Below are 20,379 nucleotides of genomic sequence, written 5' to 3' on the forward strand. Positions count from 1 at the left end.
CTATTTAGTTCGTGCTCTGTGCTGTCGTCCAGTAGAACATGTCTAAATTGTAATGAACTGTAACACCAGAGCTACGGAGTATAGGAAAAGCGTATCTGTGAGCTGTGAATCTGAAAATCACTGGTAGGTGAGTAGGTAGAGCATCAGACCATTGTGCGAAAGGTTCCTTTATCGGAACCCACTGATGACGACTTTTTATCAGTTTACACGTGAACTTCTTATATGGGAGAACATTTTTCTGTCACATTAAAGGACGTTTCCGAGTATATAGCAATGTTCTTTTGGCAGTCTGGTTTCGCTTCGCTAGTGGAAACTAGCAAACCTATAGCGTGCACTTGTAGACAGCACCACACCTGTGTATAGAAATGTACGCTATAGGTTTGCTAGTTTCCACTAGCGAAGCGGAACCAGACTGCCAAAAGAACATTGCTACATACTCGGAAACGTCGTTTCATCTGACAGAAAAATGCTCTCCCATATAACAAGTTCACGTGTAAACTGATAAAAAGTCGTCATCAGTGGGTTTCGGCAAAGGGACCTTTCGCACAATGGTCTTATGCTCTACCTACCCACCTCACAGTGGTTTTCAGATTTAGAGCGGACAGATACGGTTTTCCTACACTCCGTATCTCTGGTGTTACATTTCATTACGATTTACCCATGTTCTACTGGACGACAGCACATAGTACGAACTAAATCGGTGTTTTGGTTGATACTCTATCGACACACAATGTCTGCTGCCGATCTGAGTGTCTGCCATTTGGTGGTATGGGGTGTAAGTGACAAAAACCTGGTCCCGAGTTATTCAATTTGTTTTGTTTGTTTTGACAGAAATATTTTAAAGAAAAAACCGGAACAAGATTTTTTGTTTATTGTCTTCAGTAAGAGTCACACAACTATTGCAAAAAGTTTTTAAATTCGCTTCGTTTTATGAAAATAAATACTTTATTTTGAAAAACGCAGAACCTGCTTAATTGCACGCGGTTATCGGCAGTTATCGGTAACTGCCAATGAAAAAAAGCGCAAGTATTTACCAGTTTTTTAATAACATTTTACAGAGACACTATCCTGTAATTGAATTATTTTTAATTCTTCTTTGAATTCAATAGCGCATAAAGCTACGTTCAAATACATAAGCATCTGTTGAAGACACCTTGCCTTTTCTGCTGCCACGTTGTTTTTACATTCTTGTGACGGTAAAACAAAGTTCTTTATTACATCAATGGTAACTCCTTCCTTCAAAACCTTAAAGGTGTGTCTTCAAGCTCGTTAAACATTGTTCTCGAATTGATGACACCAGGTGCAGTTTTTAAACTTGGGCCTAACTACATATGGAAATATTTACCATCGTTGATTTACTGCGTGTATCGGCAGCTTTTCCATAATCAGAAGAAGTCCTCAGGCTGGAGAATAGTAACTGCAAATCGACTGTTAGGTGTCGCGTTCTCCAAGTTCATTAGGTAGGGGAGACCAGGGACAAAAGTAACAGGGTATGAAAGTAACATCCCTCCCCTACCTTCGCATGTAGTTCCGAAAATCACGTGAGTCAAACAATGTATTCCCTTCATGTTTCCCAGCTGCCTACCAATTGTTGGCCAGTATTGGAGAGTCTCTGTTGAGTGCGGCGCAGTAAAACCTTTTTTCAGTGTCTCATCGAAGTTTCTCAATTTCCTTAGTTTTGTGATAACGGTAGCATCACGCTGTAAACGTAAGTCTACTGTAATAATTTAACTGTGTGAAACTTTCCGTTTTATGCCACCATTATCAACTTTTTCATTGCTTGTATATATTGTGTCTAAAATATCAATTAAACGGAAAAGCGTGGTCGGTGACAAAAGAAACGTTACTGCTGGGGACGAAAGTAACAGAGTTTCTTCCGTCCCCGTTACTGAAAAAGTATTATTAGCTGCAGGTTCCCTGTTTTTTTTTCCGTTAGCGAACAGTAGATTAGGTATGATACTGTTCGGAGTTGCAGTGTCTTGCTGAACAAACTCGTTATTACTGAACAGACTTGTTATTTACTTAGTTATTTCGCTGCAAGGAATTATGCCACGAACACGGGTTACGACTACTTCAAGAGGACTAACTTCTACTACTGTATATCAAACCGCGGCAGATGATGTTGCAAATTATAAGTTTAGAACAGCAGCAAAGAAACACAATGTATGCCATGTGACATTGCATCGGTACCGGTACATTAAAAAGAAAGAGAAACGTATGACTGATAGCAGCACACCAAGGCCTCGTGTTGGATGTAGAAGTGCAAAACGAATGTTCTCTGATGAAGACGAAAACATTACAACTGAATATGTGATTAAAGCGTCGGAGATATTTTACGGACTTTGACGTAAGGATATCCGTAAGTAAGCTCACGAACTGGCAACGACAAACAATATACCAGTTCCATCAACTTGGGTGGACAATCAAACTGCTGGTCCAGACTGGTTTTCAGCATTCATGAAGAGGAATCCCCAGTTGTTTATTCGGTCGCCTCAACCCACAAGTCTTGCTCGAGCAACGAGCTTTAACCCAACAAATGTGAATGCCTTTTTCAACAACCTGGTCAGCGTTATGGAGAGATATAGGTTACAGCCCATGGACATCTGGAATATGGACGAGACAGGTGCCACCACTGTTCAGAAACCAAACAGGATTGCTGCTAAACGGGGAATGAAGCAGGTAGGAGCTATGACGTCGGCTGAAAGAGGCACTCTTGTCACTGTTGCTATTGCCATCAACGCTCAGGGAAACAGTACACCACCTCTCTTTGTATTACCTCGCTTGAGGGATCGTGACCATTTTATTCGAGACGGTCCTATTGGTTGCACTGGAGCAGGAAATGCGAGTGGCTGGATACAAGAGGAAGAATTTTTGTTATTCTTGCACCACTTCGTTAAATTTGCTAAACCAACTCCTGAGCACAAATGTTTACAGCTTCTCGACAATCACGAATCTCATATGTCCATCAGAAGCCTGAACTATTGCAAAAGCAAGGGGTTTGTTTTGCTGTCATTCCCACCGCACTGTACACTCAGGATGCATCCTCTAGACCGTTCTGCTTATGGTCCATTTAAAAAGATGGTGAATGCTTTTGCTGACAACTGGATCAAGGATCATCCGGGAAAGACCATGTTAATTTATGACAGCCCTTCAATGGTAAGGGAAGCACTTCCACTTGCCGTAACTCCCAAAAACATTGCAACAGGATTTCACTGTACAGGCATAGTACCATTTAATAGGAGTGCGTTCAGTGACATCGATTTTGCACCATCTTCTGTCACTGATCGCCCAGCACAAGCTTCCAATTATGGAAAGCAAACTATGTCCTTAGCAGAATCATTAGCGATTTCTAGTGAACCATCTGAAGCCGGGAGGACATCTAATCCTGATCCAGTGGTAATATGCGAGAAAACACTTTGAAATGTCACAGCCTGTGATGCAGGACCTAGTGGTTTACGATCATATTCTTCAGTTCGCGCAGCTTTTTCACCCGAAAGTGTTCGTCCGTTACCAATAGTAGGCCCAAGGCAAGAAATAAGAAAAGGAAGAAAAAGGAGAAAGTCTACAATTGTGACCGACACTCCAGAGAAACTGGCTATAGAAGAAGAGCTAAAGGCCCGTCCACAGGAGAAAAAAGTGGAAAAGAAGCTAAATTTAAAAAGCAGCGGGCTAAGAGTGCGAAAGCAGAAAAAAGCTGAAGAATCATCATCGGGAGACAACGACAGCTACTGCCTTGTATGCGTCGATCCTTTCTGCCACAGTCGTTCCAAAGAGAAGTGGGTTCAGTGTTGGGAATTTAAGGGTTGGTTTCATATTGCTTGTACCAAAGGGGGGGGGGGGGATATTTACGTGTGCCACAATTGTGAATCTGAATAGGACTAAGAAATGTATTACTTTTCTCTTTTTTTGACTCACTGAACATTTACTCATAAATCCTGAATTCTTTCGGTGCTATTAATTGCTATTTCAGTTAATATAATAATTGGAAGCGAATTAATTAATGTTTTGTAATGGTAATGTACTTTACGTTACTGTATGAGTCCTTTAGGTAGTAATATGTGGCTCTACTTATTATGTAACTTTCGTAACCTACCTGTGTTACTATTGTCCCCAGTAACGAGGACAAAAGTAACAGGTACACTGATGCTTTAAAATTAGTTTTACAAATACCAAATATATGTAATTTTGTGGAAACTAAATTCATTTCTTTTAGGAGAGCTTCAGAGAACATACACATTAGTTCCTTTTGCTTCAAAAGTTTATAGGGAGATAATAAAAAAATGCAATATGCAAAATGTTGCTTTTGTCCCCGGTCTCCCCTACTTACATTCTTCCTGCTTCTTACATCTTTCAGTCTGGCCAAAACCTCTGTCAAATGACGCAAACGAATGGCAAGAGATCAACAATTTATGATTTATTTCATCAGATCTGTCTCCGACCCAACTTTCGTTTCCTGCAACGATAAGGTCTGCTGAGTGCTTTATGAAGGCACGAAGCAATTTCACTGCCGCTTGTTCACGTCAAGTTTCTCTTCACTTCTAAGATACTTGCTTTCATCATGAATTCATTCTCCCTTCTTTCTTCCTCTTCTCGTGTCACTGCGCACAATGGAGCGTGGCTGCACTGTATCGTGGCAGACAAAGGTCGCACTGGTCCCTCTTGAGCTTCACCAGAGGGCGCCACATACCACTCATACCATCTTTCGGGTCTTATATGCTCTACTGGCGCTCAGCCAGCTTTTCATGTTGGCAACGGCACTTATCTTTGATTTTCGGGTCTAACTAAAAAAACATTTTTGGCATTTAGCACATTACTGATTTCCACCGAACAATTGTAATAAGGTTGGACTGAAGTCGTAGTCCTTCTGTGCCACAGGAGGGCATAGGTCCATCACACCAAATAAAAGTAGTTTTAATTCTACATCTTTTGTTAAAAATAACTACAGGATATAAAGTGACTGAAAATATGTACCATTTGTAGGATTCAACAAAGTCATTGATCGGAATTTTTTTCTTATTTTATGACCGATTACAATCTATGAAACCTTCATCAGATGAGACTGTCTTCCTAAAATATTAAATAAAACATAAAAAATCGAACCCAACAACGTATCGTGAGGTCGGCCGATTGAAAACTTGCTGCTTCCTGTGAGACACCCTGTAGTGAGTCGCATGTTATGGTAAAGTCATAGGTGCCCCATTAACTGCTGAGATTGCTCCGCATGTTCCACAGCAGCTATTCTGGAAAACAAACACGCGCAGGGCGTACTCACACACGTCCGTGTACACAGACGAACTTTGGTGTTGCAGCCGTCAGCCTGTTAGCATCGGGGCTGTGCGGTGTCGCCGTGCTTTGGGCCCAGACGGAGCTGCAGATCCTGATGCTGCCGATGGCGTACGTGGTGCTCTCCGGAACGTGCGTGTCCGTCGTCAATATCGTCGTCGTCGATGCTGTCCCCACGTACCTCAGGTGAGACGCTCCACGTGTCCGTGCGCTGTTCACCTTCCTTCCATTCTGACGTAGAAGGAACGGTGCAGATTTATTGAAGGCAGCTTTGCGTTAACATCTTTTGTTGTGTGATACGTCAGCACACACACAATATGACCTGGAAAAATTAGTGGAATCACGCACAGTTTCATCGAACACATGGATGTGAAGCGGCCTTTTGCGTGACCAACAAAACTGCAATGCTGGCCACTTTCTGACTACCTAGTATGTTGCTGTCGATTCTGATGAGAACTATCCAATCACTGAACTGCTCACAGTAACTCACTCTCTGTTCTACCGCCCTATCCATAACGAATCGTACTCCCATTATACCATTTTCAACTGCTGAGATATTACCCTATACTCGTCTGACCATGTCTCCTTGTCTTCTTTCCATTTCACTTGACTGACCCCTACTATGTCTAGATTGAGCCTTCGCATTCCCCTTTTCAGATTCTCTAGCTTCCCTGCTGCGTTCAAACTTCAGATTCTCTAGCTTCCCTACTCCGTTCAAACTTCTGACTCGTAGAACGTTAGCCTTTCGTTGTCTATTCAATGTTTTCTTCATGGTCACCTACCCTTTGGCAGTCCCATCGCGAAGATCCGAATGGGGGCTTGCCTGGAATCTTTTGCCAATGAAGAGATCATCATGACATTCTTTTCAAAAAATGTGTGAAATCATATGGGACTTAACTGCTAAGGTCATCTGTCCCTAAGAACAAAGACACACACCCATGCCCGAGGGGGGACTAGAACCTCTGCCGGGACCAGCCGCACGGTCCATGACTGCAGCGCCCAAGACCGCTCGGCTAATCCCGCGCGGTCCATTCTTTTCGATTACCGGCCACATGTCCTGTGGATGCTCACAAAATGTCTTTAATGCTCTGGTTTCCACTACCTTCTGCACCCCCATACCATTGACCACTGCTGATAATTCCGCCTTTTAGGGGCAGTTTCCTACCCCTGCCTCCTTACAAGCCCTAATTTCTCATATCTTATGTTTGTGGTCCTTAAGAGTAATTTACGTTGGCGCTAGTACAGTCGTTCTGCAGTCAGCCGCAAATGCCGCTAGTCTAAACTTCCTTTACAGTATTTCGCGAAAAGAAAGTGGTCTTCCCTCCAGTGATTCCCACTTGAGTTCACGGAGCGATTCCGGAATACTAGCTTGTTGATCGAACTTACCGCTGACGGATCTAGCAGTCCGCCTCTGAATCGTTTCTATATCTCTCTTTAATCCGATCTGATGGGGATCCCGAACACTCGACAGTACTCAATAATAGGTCGCTCTGGTTCGGTGCAGATGTCCCACAACGAGGAGCTACACCTTTCTAGAGCTTTTCCAATAAACCGAAGTCGATCAGTCTTCTTCCCTGCTACCGTCCTTACGTGCTTGTTCCATTTCACATCGCTTTGCAACGTTACGCCTAGTTATTTAATCGACCTGATCTGACTGTGTTCTCTATCCGGATGAATCATTTTATTCTTAAGAACTGCTATAAAAGCAGAACCTCATTGTTAAGTGCATTACTAACATTTACAAAATTAGTAATGATGTTTTGTGTTGCACTGATATGCCAAAAAAAAGAAATGATTCAAATGGCTCTGAGCACTATGGGACTTAACTGCTGAGGTCATCAGTCCCCTAGAACTTAGAACTACTTAAACCTAACTAACCTAAGGACATCACACACATCCTTTCCCGAGGCAGGATTCGAACCTGCGACCGTAGCGGTCGCGCGGCTCCAGACTGTAGCGCCTAGAACCGCTCGGCCACTCCGGCCGGCTATGCCAAAACATTTGACCACTGCCCACCACGAGGTGGGATGTTGTCTGGTGGCGTTATGGGAACATGACGCGGTAAGGAAAATGTATAAGTGGACCAATGACGAATGGGGAATTATTCTAGCGACGACACGGGCCGCAAATGGGGAACTCTGTTGACATGATCGACTTTGACAAAAGTGATACCATTACTAAACAGAGCCCGTGAACAAGTATCTCGAAAACGCCGTAGTTGGTCGTATGTTCACGTTCTTACGTTGTCAGCATCTGCGGAAACAGGTAGAAGGACAGCGAAACTACAATTAGGCGCAAAATGGTTGGAAGTCCACGACTCTTCACAGAACGTGGGCTTCGGAGGCTTGTCTGCTCTGTAAAACAGGACATGTGGCGATCTGTGGCATCTCTTCCGAAAGAGCACAGTGCTGGTGCGCGCACAAGTGTTTCGGGGCAGGCCGTTGATCGCACATTGTTGAACACGGAGCTCCACAGCAGACCACCACTACGTCTTCACATATGGACCCATCGACAGCATTAATCACGATTGCGGTGTCCACTGGAACGTCGAGACTGGACCATGGATCAATGGAAACGTGTCACCTCGTCAGACGAATCACGTTTTTGCTACACCAGGTCAATGATCGTCTCCGCAGATGTCATCATCCACGCAAACGAGGCTATAAACGTGCACAGCTGATGGGAGCCGTATTATGCTATGGGAGACATTCTCCTGCGTTTGCATGGAACCTGTGGTAGTAATCAAAACACGCCAACACCTGCGAACCACCTGCGTTCCTTCCGCGACGTCCAAGTCATCTTTCAGCGGTATAATTGTCCTTGTCTCGGAACCAAAACCGTGTTATAGAGGTTTGAGGAACATGAGAATGAACTCACTTGATATCTTGCCCTCAAAACTCTCCAGATGTGAATCCTATGGAGTCCATCTGCATCGCCATCGGGTGTCAAAGCACAAATCAACAAGCCGTTGTTCATGGAAATTACGCGTGGAAGTCCGGTGCCACACATCTCCACAGCCTACCAGCAAACTGTCGGATCCGTGATACGTAGAATCGGTGATGTATTACGTTCCAGAGGCAACCCAAAACGCTATTAGGCAAGTGGTCATACTGAGCGAGGTGTCGCAGCTGTTGGCACACTGGACGACGACTCAGACCGGCGTCTGGCGGTCATGATTTAGACTTTCCGTGATTTTCCTAAATCACCTCAAGGCAATGCCGGAATGGTTCCTTTGAAAGGGCACGGGCGGTTTCCTTCCCCGTCCTTCCCTAATCCGAGCTTGTGCTCCGTCTCTGATGACCTCGTGGCCGACGGGACGTTAAATCACTACTGGGCATTAAAATTGCTACGCCACGAAGATGACGTGCTACAGACGCGAAATTTAGCCGACAGGGAGAAGATGCTGTGATATGCATATGATTAGTTTTTCAGAGCATTCACACAAGGTTGGCGCCGGTGGCGACACCTACAACGTGCTGACATGAGGAAAGTTTCCAACCGATTTCTCATACACAAACAGCAGTTGACCGGCGTTGCCTGGTGAAACGTTGTTGTGATGCCTCTTGTAAGGAGGAGAAATGCGTACCATCACGTTTCCGACTTTGATAAAGATCGGATTGTAGACTGTCGCGATTGCGGTTTATCGTATCGCGACATTGCTTCTCGCGTTGGTCGAGATCCAATGACTGTTAGCAGAATATGGAATCGGTGGGTTCAGGAGGGTAATACGGAACGCCGTGCTGGATCCCAACGGCCTCGTATCACCAGCAGTCGAGATGACAGGCATCTTATCCGCATGGCTGTAACGGATCGTGCAGCCACGTCTCGATCCCTGAGTCAACAGATGGGGACGTTTGCAAGGCAACAACCAACTGCACGAACAGTTCGACGCAGTTTGCAGCAGCATGGACTATCAGCTCGGAGACCGTGGCTGCGGTTACCCTTGACGCTGCATCACAGACAGGAGCGCCTGCGATGGTGTACTCGACGACGAACCTGGATGCACGAATGGCGAAACGTCCTTTTTTCGGATGAATCCAGGTTCTGTTTAGAGCATCACGATGGTCGCATCCGTGTTTGGCGACATCGCGGTGAACGCACATTGGAAGCCTGTATTCGTCATCACCATACTGGTGTATCACGCAGCGTGATGGTATGGGATGCCATTGGTTACACGTCTCGGTCACCTCTTGTTCACATTGACTGCACTTTGAACAGTGGACGTTACATGTCAGACGCGTTACGACCCGTGGCTCTACCCTTCATTCGATCCCTGCGAAACCCTACATTTCAGCAGGATAATGCACGACCGCATGTTGCAGGTCCTGTACGGGCCTTTGTGGATACAGAAAATGTTGGACTGCTGCCCTGGCCAGCACATTCTCCAGATCTCTTACCAATTGAAAACGTTCTGTCAATAGTGGCCGAGCAACTGGCTCGTCACAATACGCCAGTCACTACTCTTGATAAACTGTGGCATTGTGTTAAAGCTGCATGGGCAGCTGTACCTGTACACGCCATCCAAACTCTGTTTGACTCAATGCTCAGGTATATCAAGGCCGTTATTACGGCCAGAGGTGGTTGTTTGTGGTACTGATTTCTCAGGATCTATGCATCCAAATTTCTTGAAAATATAATCACATGTCAGTTCTAGCATAATATATTTGTCCAATGAATACGCGTTTATCATCTACATTTCTTCTTGGTGTAGCAATTTTAATGGCCAGTAGTGCAGTTTAGCTTTAATAAGTCTTTGAAATAGGAGTAGGCGCACAGTACTCGTAGTTCTTCAGAGGAACGTACACTGACTTCACTTCCTGACCTTTCCGCAGAGCCATGGCGGTGTGCCTGTCGCTGTGTTTCGGCCGCCTGGGCACCTTCGTCACGTCCCTGATGCTGGGCGCCCTCATAGACTCCAGCTGCGTCGTCGCCGTCTCCATCCTGGGAGGATACGTTGTGTGTGAGTATAACTAAACCCCGTCTGGGCAGCTGCAATGGCGCTTTAACAGCCAGTCTGTGTGAATCCTGAACGAAGCGCTACTGACCACAGAGCACACTGGTTCACACTGGAATTGCATGAACTAGGGAGAGGGGTTAGGGACGCCTAGATATTGTCGGCAGTATTGTCATAAAACATTGTTTACACTAACTGAACACCCAGTGTAATACAGCACACACTTCTCAGTTAGCAGCAGTTTATAACTTACCAGTAGTCATTGTAAATCGACAGTATACGTTACACTGGCGTGACAAAGAGTCCCGAGATAGAGGTGTCCACATAAAGAGATGGTGGAGGTATCGCGTACAAGAGGTATAAAAAGGCAGAGCATTGGTGAAACTGTCATTTATACTCAGGTTATACATGTAAAAAGGTTTCAGGCGTGATTATGCGCTCAAGACGGTAATTAACAGACTCTGAACACGAAATCATAGTTGGAGCTAGACGCACGGGGCACTGCATTTCGGAATTCAATTGGGGAATTCAGTATTCCGACATCCACAGTGTCAAATTGTGTGACGAGAACACCACAATTCAGGCGTAGGTTCTCACCACCACAGCCTTCACTAAGACCGAGAGCCGGTTGGCCGTGCGGTCTAACGTACGGCTTTCCGGGCGGGAAGGAGCGCCGGTACCCAGCACGAATCCGGCCGGCAGATTTGTTTCGACGTCCGGTGAGCCGGCCAGTCTGTGGATGGTTGTTAGGCGGTTTTCCATCTGCCTCGGCGAATGCGGGCTGGTTCCCCTTATTCCGCCTCAGCTACACTATGTCAGCGATTGCTACACAATCAAGTTCTCCACGTACGCGTACACCACCATTACTCTACCACGCAAACATAGGGGTAACACTCGTCTGGTGTGAGACGTTCCCTGGGGGGTCCACCGGGAGCCGAACCGCACAATAACCCTGCCTCCGCTGTGGGGCGGCGGAGGGGTGAAGTGGACTGCGGTAGTCGTCGTGGGGTTGTGGACCACTGCGGCTGAGGCGGGGACGGAGCCTCTCCGTCGTTTCTAGGCCCCCGGTTAACATAACATAAGACCGAGAGCAGCGGCATCAGCATAGAGTTGTCTGTGCGAACAGATAAGCAACACTTCCTGAAATAACCGCAGAAATCAATGTGGTACACAGCCGTGCGCGGCCCGTCTTCGTACCGTTTATTGTTTAACATCTTGTCCTTGAGGTACCGCCGTCTCATTTCTTATTCGGTTTACTGACGTCACTAAGTTGCTGGCTTAACTGCCCGTGAGTGGCAGCAGCAGCAGCGCTTATCGATAAGTGCACTGTTGTACCATCTCTGGAGCGACAGATAGTATTGACTGGCCGTCGTGTGTCTGGAGTTCAGTGGGGAGCTCAGTACGGACGCAGCAGCAGTGAAGTCGGGGACGGAGCGCCAGTGGGGTGCGGACAGCCAGTACCCGCCGACCGCTGGCGACACACGTGCACTGTCCGACGGAAGGAGACTGCATCGGGAACGACAATTGGTTGGTAGTTCGGTCGGCCGTCTCATCGGGGGACGTGTATTTGGGCTTTTGACCGTTTCTGGGCCTCGTCAGTTGGTCATCTTGCCGGACGTGGGTCGGTTCCTTCCTTGTGCAGAGATGTCAGGTGGCCAATGGGCAAGTGTTACTTCTGCACAGTTGGGTCCGAGCCCGTGTGCCCGGGTCGCCGTGTCTCCAAGTTCCGAGCGGACATCGAGTTGAGTCGGGTTGCAGCTGCAGTCAGCTTCGGACAGCCAAGACTCACCCGAGCCTTGCCGACACACGTAACTTGAGTGGGAACGACCTGGATCGGTCGTTCATCCGTCGTGTCATCGGTGGACGTGTATGTGGTCGCCGACCGCTTGTGGAAACTCTCTGTGTGTCGAACTGGTTCGTCCTTCTGGTTCCACAGTGATTGCTCTTACGATTGTTCGAGTTCTTGTGCAAGTGTGTTTACGTGGAACCGTGTGTAGCTTCTGTGATTTCCACTGAGAAGATAAATGCTGTCTGCGTACTGGAGTGGGCAGTTGGTCGATTGGAAGAGAGGGATTCGTTTAGGTTGTTGGTTGGTTCTTCAGCCGTCCGTAGGCCGTGCTGCAACCCGATCGTTTAGTGTTACGCTTGGCTGTCTGTCTCACCTAAACAGTGGTTAGAGTTTCCTCCCCAGGCCGACCCTTGGAACACTTCTGAGCACCAATGTTTGTTGTTTGTGATGGTCATTTCATTTGGTCGCAGGTACTGTGCCAGGCCTTCAGCCGTGTATTAATATTTTTATTTATTTATTTATTTATTTATTGTTCCGTGGGACCAAATTAAGGAGAAGTCTCCATGGTCATGGAACGAGTCAATACATTAAATTATAACACGATAGTAGAAACAGATAAAATGAAATATAAAAAACATATTCAGGCGATAAGTCGTAAGTTTAAATAAAGAAACTCAACAATGTAACACTGGAATTTGCTTAATTTTTTAGCTGTTCCAGGAGTTCCAATGAGTACCCGTTTATCATCTGCATTTCTTCTTGGTGTAGCAATTTTAATGGCCAGTAGTGTATTAGTCATCAGTCTTCTGACTGGTTTGATGAGTCTCGACACAAACTACTCTCCTGTCCCAGCCTTTTGTAAATATTACTTATACCAAAAAGTAACCAGCTAACCCTTCTCTGCGGTGACACATTGAAGGTAGACGAGCACACTTCGGATACAGTAATTAAAACTTCCGGGCTAAGAGGCCGTGGTCCAGTAATAGAAATACTTCTCCCTGACGTTTCGTTGCCAGCTGCGGGCAACATCATCTGAGGTGAGTCTACGACTGGCTGCTAGGCCTTTTTTTTTTTTTTTACTTTATTGTTATTTTAAAGCCTGTGCAATAGGCAGGCTGTCAGCAGCACACTACGCTGCTCTTCAGCCATAGAATAAACAAGCAGCAAAAACAGGAGAAGACACAGAAGTTACAGAACGGTGGGCAATAAAACAGGAGACACATAGATACAAACACGGAGCCGTTCACACTCGTCGATAATCCACACTGCTAACTGATGAGACGACGCACAAACACTGAAGATGACAATGGCACTGGTGAACGAGGGAGTGTGACGATGAACACTGAACACTAAACACGACGGCACACACGAAACACTGATGGCGGTGATCTCCGGCGCGCGAATGTCCACGTAGTGTGTGCGAGTCCGGGGACCTGCCAAGGGGGGAAACTGGGGTGAGGTGGGGGAGAGGGGAGAAAAAGGATGCCAATGGTGGAGGAGACGGGGGCAGGAGGAGAGGGACAGCGGAGGGGAGGCCCGGGGGAGGAGGGGGAGAAAAGGGGGAGGGAGGGAAAAAAGGAGAGAAGGGAGGGAGGGTGCCCAGAGGAGCAAGCACAGGAGGAGGGCGGGAGGATCAAAGTTGGTAGGAGGGGTAGATGGAGGGGAGGAGGGCATCATCAGGGAGGGGGAGCTGGCGGAAGCCACCTTGGGAGAGGGTAAGGAGGGTGGAGAGATGAAGACCAGGCGGGACGTGGGAATACAGGCGCGGCAGCGGGTGGGGATGGGAGAGGATCGAGGATACGAGCGGGTGAGGAGGATCAAGTTTACGGGAGATGTACAGGATCCGTATCCTTTCAAGGAAAAGTAGGAGGTGGGGGAAGGGGATGAGATCATATAGGATCCGCGTGGGGGAGGGGAGACGGATGCGATAGGCGAGGCGGAGAGCATGGTGTTCAAGGATTTGGAGGGATTTATAAAAGGTAGGAGGAGCGAGGATCCATGCTGGATGGGCATAACAAAGGATAGGGCGGATGAGGGATTTATAGGTGTGGAGGATGGTGGAGGGGTCCAGACCCCACGTACGGCCGGAAAGGAGCTTGAGGAGACGGAGGCGGGAACGTGCCTTGGCTTGGATTATCTGGAGATGGGGAGTCCAGGAGAGGCGACGGTCGAGGGTGACGCCAAGGTACTTAAGGGTGGGAGTGAGGGCAATGGGATGGCCATGGACGGTGAGATAGAAATCAAGGAGGCGGAAGGAAGGGGTGGTTTGGCCTACAATGATCGCCTGGGTTTTGGAAGGATTGACTTTGAGCAACCACTGGTTGCACCAAGCGGTGAACCGGTCAAGATGGGATTGGAGAAGGCGTTGGGAGCGTTGCAGGGTGGGGGCAAGGGCAAGGAAGGCGGTGTCATCGGCAAACTGGAGAAGGTGGACGGGGAGTGACGGCGGTGGCATGTCCGCCGTGTACAACAGGTACAGAAGGGGGGAGAGGACGGAGCCTTGGGGCACACCGGCGGAGGGGAAAAAGGTGTAGGAATCGGTGTTATGGATGGTGACATAGGAAGGACGGCGGGAGAGAAAGGAACCGATCAGACGGACGTAGTTAATGGGAAGGGCGAAGGTTTGGAGCTTGAAAAGGAGACCGGAATGCCATACGCGGTCATAAGCGCGTTCGAGGTCAAGAGAGAGGAAGATTGCGGAGCGACGGGAATTGAGCTGTTCGGAAAGGAGATGAGTGAGGTGAAGGAGAAGATCGTCGGAAGAGAAGGATGGCCGAAAGCCTGCCAGGCCGTGGAGGTCCTGTTTATATAGAGCGCGTAGAGGGCGCCACCACTCGTCACGTGTTGTCAACAGTGAAACTATCTCTGGCTGGCGTCATTACTCTCGATCGAAGGTAATCGATTGTCACATCTTTGGTACAGAGTCGATCGCCATATCTTATCTAGCTTCAAGCCTTCTTCTTTCCTGTTAAAATTATTGTGGTGTTTAAAAATCTCTATAGCCTCTCTATACATACGGGTATAATAATGCGATGTCTTAGCTAGCACGCTCGTCTCACTAAATTTTATGTCATGGTCATCCGGTTCAAAAACATGTTCCGCTACAGCCGATTTGTCCGTGTGTCCCAGTCGACAGTTCCTTTTATGTTCAGTTAGGCGAGTATTGATACTTCTTTTTGTGGTTCCAATGTAAACCTTCCGAAGGTTGTGGGAAGGTTTACATTGGAACCACAAAAAGAAGTATCAATACTCGCCTAACTGAACATAAAAGGAACTGTCGACTGGGACACACGGACAAATCGGCTGTAGCGGAACATGTTTTTGAAACGGGTGACCATGAAATAAAATTTAGTGAGACGAGCGTGCTAGCTAAGACATCGCATTATTATGCACGTATGTATAGAGAGGCTGTAGAGATTTTTAAACACCACAATAATTTTAACAGGAAAGAAGAAGGCTTGAAGCTAGATAAGATATGGCGATCGACTCTGTACCAAAGATGTGACAATCGATTACCTTCGATCGAGAGTAATGACGCCAGCCAGAGAGTTTTACTGTTGACAACACGTGACGAGTGGTGGCGCCCTCTACGCGCTCTATATAAACAGGACCTCCACGGCCTAGCAGCCAGTCGTAGACTCACGTCAGATGATGTTGCCCGCAGCTGGCAACGAAACGTCAGGGAGAAGTATTTCTACTATTGGACCACGGCCTCTTAGTCCGGAAGTTTTGAATACGCCGGCCGTGAAAGCCTACACGCTATGATTACACTTCGGATAGTTTCGTGATGCACTCAGAAATAGGTCACGCAGGATATGATGCCTGTTCCCAAGTGAGGCAAAGGTGAAGAAGAGATATCCTAGCCTAAGAAGCCCCACGATTTTTTTTTTCTTTGAACAGGCAGTTCCCTCGACGACATTTATAGATGCGCCGAATCTGTCAGTAGATTTCGGGCCAGTGATGTTAAACTTCTCATTTTTGCGTCCGGCCTTTCCGCAGTTAGAGCAGTATACTATCCGCAGGATTTGAATTTTTTGAGCAGTCCCTCTGCCTTACGTACGTTCTAGTATTGTTAACTGTGTTCGAAGAATAAAATACATTACTGTGCTTCGGTGCTGTTTCTTTCGGATTTCCCTTTTTCCGAAGAGTTCTTCAATTAACTGAGTCCGGCACAGGTGATCCCACAGCCGCCTCAGTTTTCAGCTTTAACATTACAGCCGATAGGTACTGATGGCTCGCGCAGGTCTTCCGGTCGCATCAATGTATCACTTGCCAATAGTCCTTATAAGTGATCTCTGTACATTGTGGTAAGCTCACATTATGCAGTAAACTTTAATTCCAAAGTAACAGTTATCCAGTGCTTGCCATACGGAGCCCTGTAGACGTAACCTGCCAGTATCGGCATGCGGGTCCGATGTCACTTACAGGTCACGTGGACCGATTAAAAGACACTGACATAGAATCTGATGTGTGTACGCAGCCTGAAGGGACGAATGAAAATATGTACCAAGGCTGGGATTCGAAACTGGGTCTCCTGCTCACTACGCAGATTCTCTAAGCACTACGCCACTCTGGCACAGTGGCTGTGCACAGCCGCATGGACTACACTTCCCTAGCGCTCCTCTCTCCTCCATACACATTCTCATTGACGCTTCAGTTCACTTGGTGTTCCCTCCAAATTCGAAACGCATTGCAGGGGATCTCCAAGTGTACCGGAATAGCACCCCACTGTTGAACAGGTTTGAATCGTGGCTTGATACAAATTTTCATTCATTGCTTCAGTCTGCGTACATACATCATAGATGTCTCCTGAACAATACAGTTTCATTTACACTGAAGCACCAAATAAACTGGTCCAAGCATGTCTATTCAAATACGGAAATATGTAAACAGGTAGAATACGCCTATATAAGACAACAAGTGTCTTGTGCAGTTGTTAGTTCTGTTACTGCTGCTACAATGGCAGGTTATCAAGATTTAAGTGAGTCTGAACGTGGTGTTATAGTCGGCGCACCAGTGATGGGGCACAGAATCTCCGATGTAGCGATGAATTGGAGATTTTCCTGTACGACCATTTCACGAGTGTACATGAACTTCAGAAATCCAGTAAAACATCAGATCTCCGACATCGCTGCGGGTGGAAAAAGATCCTGCAAGAACAACTGAAGAGAATCGTTCAATGTGACTGAAGTGCAACCCTTCCCCAAATTGCTGCACATTTCAATGCTGGGCCGTCAACAAGTGTCAGCGTGCGAAACGTTCAATGAAACATCATCGGTATGGGCTTTCGGACACGAAGGGCCACTCGTGTACCCTTGATGACTGCACAGCACAAAGCTTTATGCCTGGCCTGGGCCCATCAACACCGACATTGGACTGTTGGTGACTGGAAACATGTTGCCTGGTAGACGAGTCTCATTTCAAATTGTATCGAGGAGATGGACGTGCACACATATGGGGGCAACCTCATGAATCCATGGACCCTGCATGGCAGCAGGGGACTGTTCAAGCTAGTGGAGGCTCTGTAATGGTCTGGGTCGTGTGCATTTAGAGTCATATGGAACCCCCGAAACATCTAGATACGACTCTGACAGAAGATATGTAGCTAAACATCCTGTCTGATCACCTGAATCCATTCATATCCATTGTGCATTTCGACGAACTTGGCCAATTACAGCAGGACAATACGACACCCCGCACATCCAGAATTACTACAGAGTGGCTCCAGGAACACTCTCCTCAGTTTAAAAACTTCCGCTGGCTACCGAACTCCCCAGACGTGAACATTATTGAGCATATCTGGGATGCCTTGCAACGTGCTGTTCAGAAGAGATCTTCACCCCCTCATACTCTTACGGATTTATGGACAGATCTGCAGGATCTGCACTACTTCAGGCATTAGTCGAGTTCATGCCACGTCATGCTGCTGCACTTCTATGTGTTTGCCTGGAGTCCTACACGATATTAAGCACGTGTACCAGTTTGTTTGACTGTTCAGTGTAATTCAAGGCTCGCGGCTTGGTCTATAGTTATGTGCTTGGATTATTGTTATGGGAGATTAGGGTACTTCGTTGTTGAGGTTGAGTTGGACTGCCACTGGCATGTCTGAAGTTGAAATTGTAAAATTTAGAAATCCAATATGTCAACTAAATACTATCAATAAAACGGCTGAATGGGTTATCCAATAGCAGCATATTAACTATCTCACCGCACCGCTCTTGGCGCGAAGTATATTTTTGCTGGTCATATCCAGACACTAATTCGAGACCTTTTCATTTTCTTTCGCAGTGTGTGGCTTCTTGTCGCTGCTGCTGCCATCTGAAGAAAAGATGAAGAAACTTCGCCAATGACGACCACTGGACCTCCATCTGGAACAATACGATTAAGAACACCTTGTCTGTATCCGAAGTCTTTGTTATGTGCGCCTTCTCGCCAGATCCAAAACTTAACTGCTGTAGCTATGGAATAAAACATTCCAACGAAAGTATTCGTCTCATTTTTTGTGTGCCACTAGAGAAGCTTTCATTTCCTCACACCGACGGACTATACAACAGAAGAGACAACTGTTTATTTACCTGGTCATTGGGTATATACAGTCTTCATTATCACCTCGAAAAGATACAAGTTGGAACCATGTAATATGGTAATGGTTTTAGTACTTCTCTGGGTGTTCAGCCCTTAATGGAACACATTTTTTGCAACGAGGGATAACCTGGCTTCCCCTGACTGAGGTGTTCGCTCCAGAAGTCTTCATTTTGGCTTTTGAGGAAACTTTTCACCACGAAAGTTGTAATTCTGAAAATGCCTGCCGCGTTTCCGTTTATTCTTTCGAGAAAAGACGGTACTTGGGACTGCTGGACGATGCTTCTTGACTAGGAATTTCTTTTTGTAACTGCCTGGAATTTGGCTTGGAGTTTAATGCTACACCTCGATCAGCCTCACTGAGCCGGTTTACCCGTTCTAGAGAAAGGTTTAAAATTGTCACTGACGCGCAAGCGTTTTCTGGTTGTTGATTTTAAAAGTGCTGTCGAACACGCTGTTTTTAAACTCCTCCTGATGCTACCGTCGAGATTAGGGGAGAAGCGTGTTGTTTATTGACTGGGTTACGTTCGCCCAAGAGTAATATTGGGTTTATGGATAAGTTTGTAGCGTGTTTCCTTAAGCACAACAGTACAGAAAACAGAGACTTTGTTCATCAACAATATAGTCTCCTTCACTATTTACAACAGTCTACCAACACTGAGGTAACTTTTCGATTTCGCGACTGTAAAAATCAGGTGGTTTTGATGCAAAGTTTAGGGCGCATTTTAATCCAGAAAGGAACTTCCTTGAAAGTTGTTCGACAGAGAGCGGAAAAGGTGAAAATCTGAGCGCGCAATATCACGTGAATAAGATGGGTGCGGAATGACATCCCAACCCAATTCCGGTATAGTGTTTCTTGCAGTCTAGCAGAATGCTGGGAGGCATTATCGTAGAGTAGCATCACTTCACGCAGTCTTCCTGGTCGTTGTCCTTGGATTGCATCTGTAAGACGTCTCAGTTGTTGACAGTAAATGGCTCAAAATGGTTCAAATGGCTCTGAACACTATGAGACTTAACTTCTGAGGTTATCATCCCCCTAGAACTTAGAACTACTTAAACCTAACTAATCTAAGGACATCACACACATCCATGCCCGAGGCAGGAGTCGAACCTGCGACCGTAGCGGTCGCTCGGTTCCAGATTGTAGCGCCTAGAACCGCACAGCCACTCCGGCCGGCTGACAGTAAATGGCAGCAGTGATGGTTGCACCTTGGGGAAGCAATTTCTAGTACACCAGCCCGTCGCTGTTCCACCAGATGTATGACATGATCTCTAGCAGATGCACGCAGGTTTTTGTACGGGGAATTGCTGCTTTATTTGGGCTCACCCATTCCTTCCTTTTCCTTATGATAGCATAAATACATCATTTATCATCACTAATAACGATACAAGATAGGAACAGTCAGTGTTGTTAACAAACCACTTCATGACGAGCATGTAAATAAGCACATATGGCCATCCGCTGATTTTTGTGATGTTGCTTTAGAGCACGTCGTAGCAGCCGAGAGAGCTGATTTAGTTCACTCAAGGGTGATACTGACATTTTCATCTTACTCATAGGCAAGGGCTATGCTACTGTGGTGTTGGACAAGCAGAATTACGTCAAAATATGTTGTGTTTACTATATGATCCAGTGTACAGCATGTTCAGTGTTGATCTGACAAAAAGGGTTGAGGGGAAGATTCACAATTTCCTAAGTAAAAGTTCATTGTTGCGAGAGATTGTCAAGAGACTTGTTTCTTACTGCTTACTGTACTCTTCTATCTAAATT

At 46.5% G+C, this 20,379-nt stretch overlaps 1 protein-coding gene across 1 annotated transcript in view; it reads left to right on the forward strand.

The window, feature by feature from the left end:
- LOC124719055 (synaptic vesicle glycoprotein 2A-like) overlaps positions 1 to 18,510 on the forward strand; it is a 75,135-nt gene extending 56,625 nt beyond the window's left edge. The window contains exons 10-12 of the mRNA XM_047244725.1: positions 5,310 to 5,469; positions 10,116 to 10,243; positions 18,315 to 18,510. Coding sequence (XP_047100681.1) covers positions 5,310 to 5,469; positions 10,116 to 10,243; positions 18,315 to 18,376 — 350 coding nt within the window. The 3' untranslated portion in view covers positions 18,377 to 18,510. The remainder of the gene's footprint in view (positions 1 to 5,309; positions 5,470 to 10,115; positions 10,244 to 18,314) is intronic.
- Positions 18,511 to 20,379: the final 1,869 nt, after the last annotated feature.

The sequence above is a fragment of the Schistocerca piceifrons genome, chromosome 10, assembly GCF_021461385.2.
Source record: "Schistocerca piceifrons isolate TAMUIC-IGC-003096 chromosome 10, iqSchPice1.1, whole genome shotgun sequence".
Taxonomy (NCBI): Eukaryota; Metazoa; Arthropoda; class Insecta; order Orthoptera; family Acrididae; genus Schistocerca; species Schistocerca piceifrons.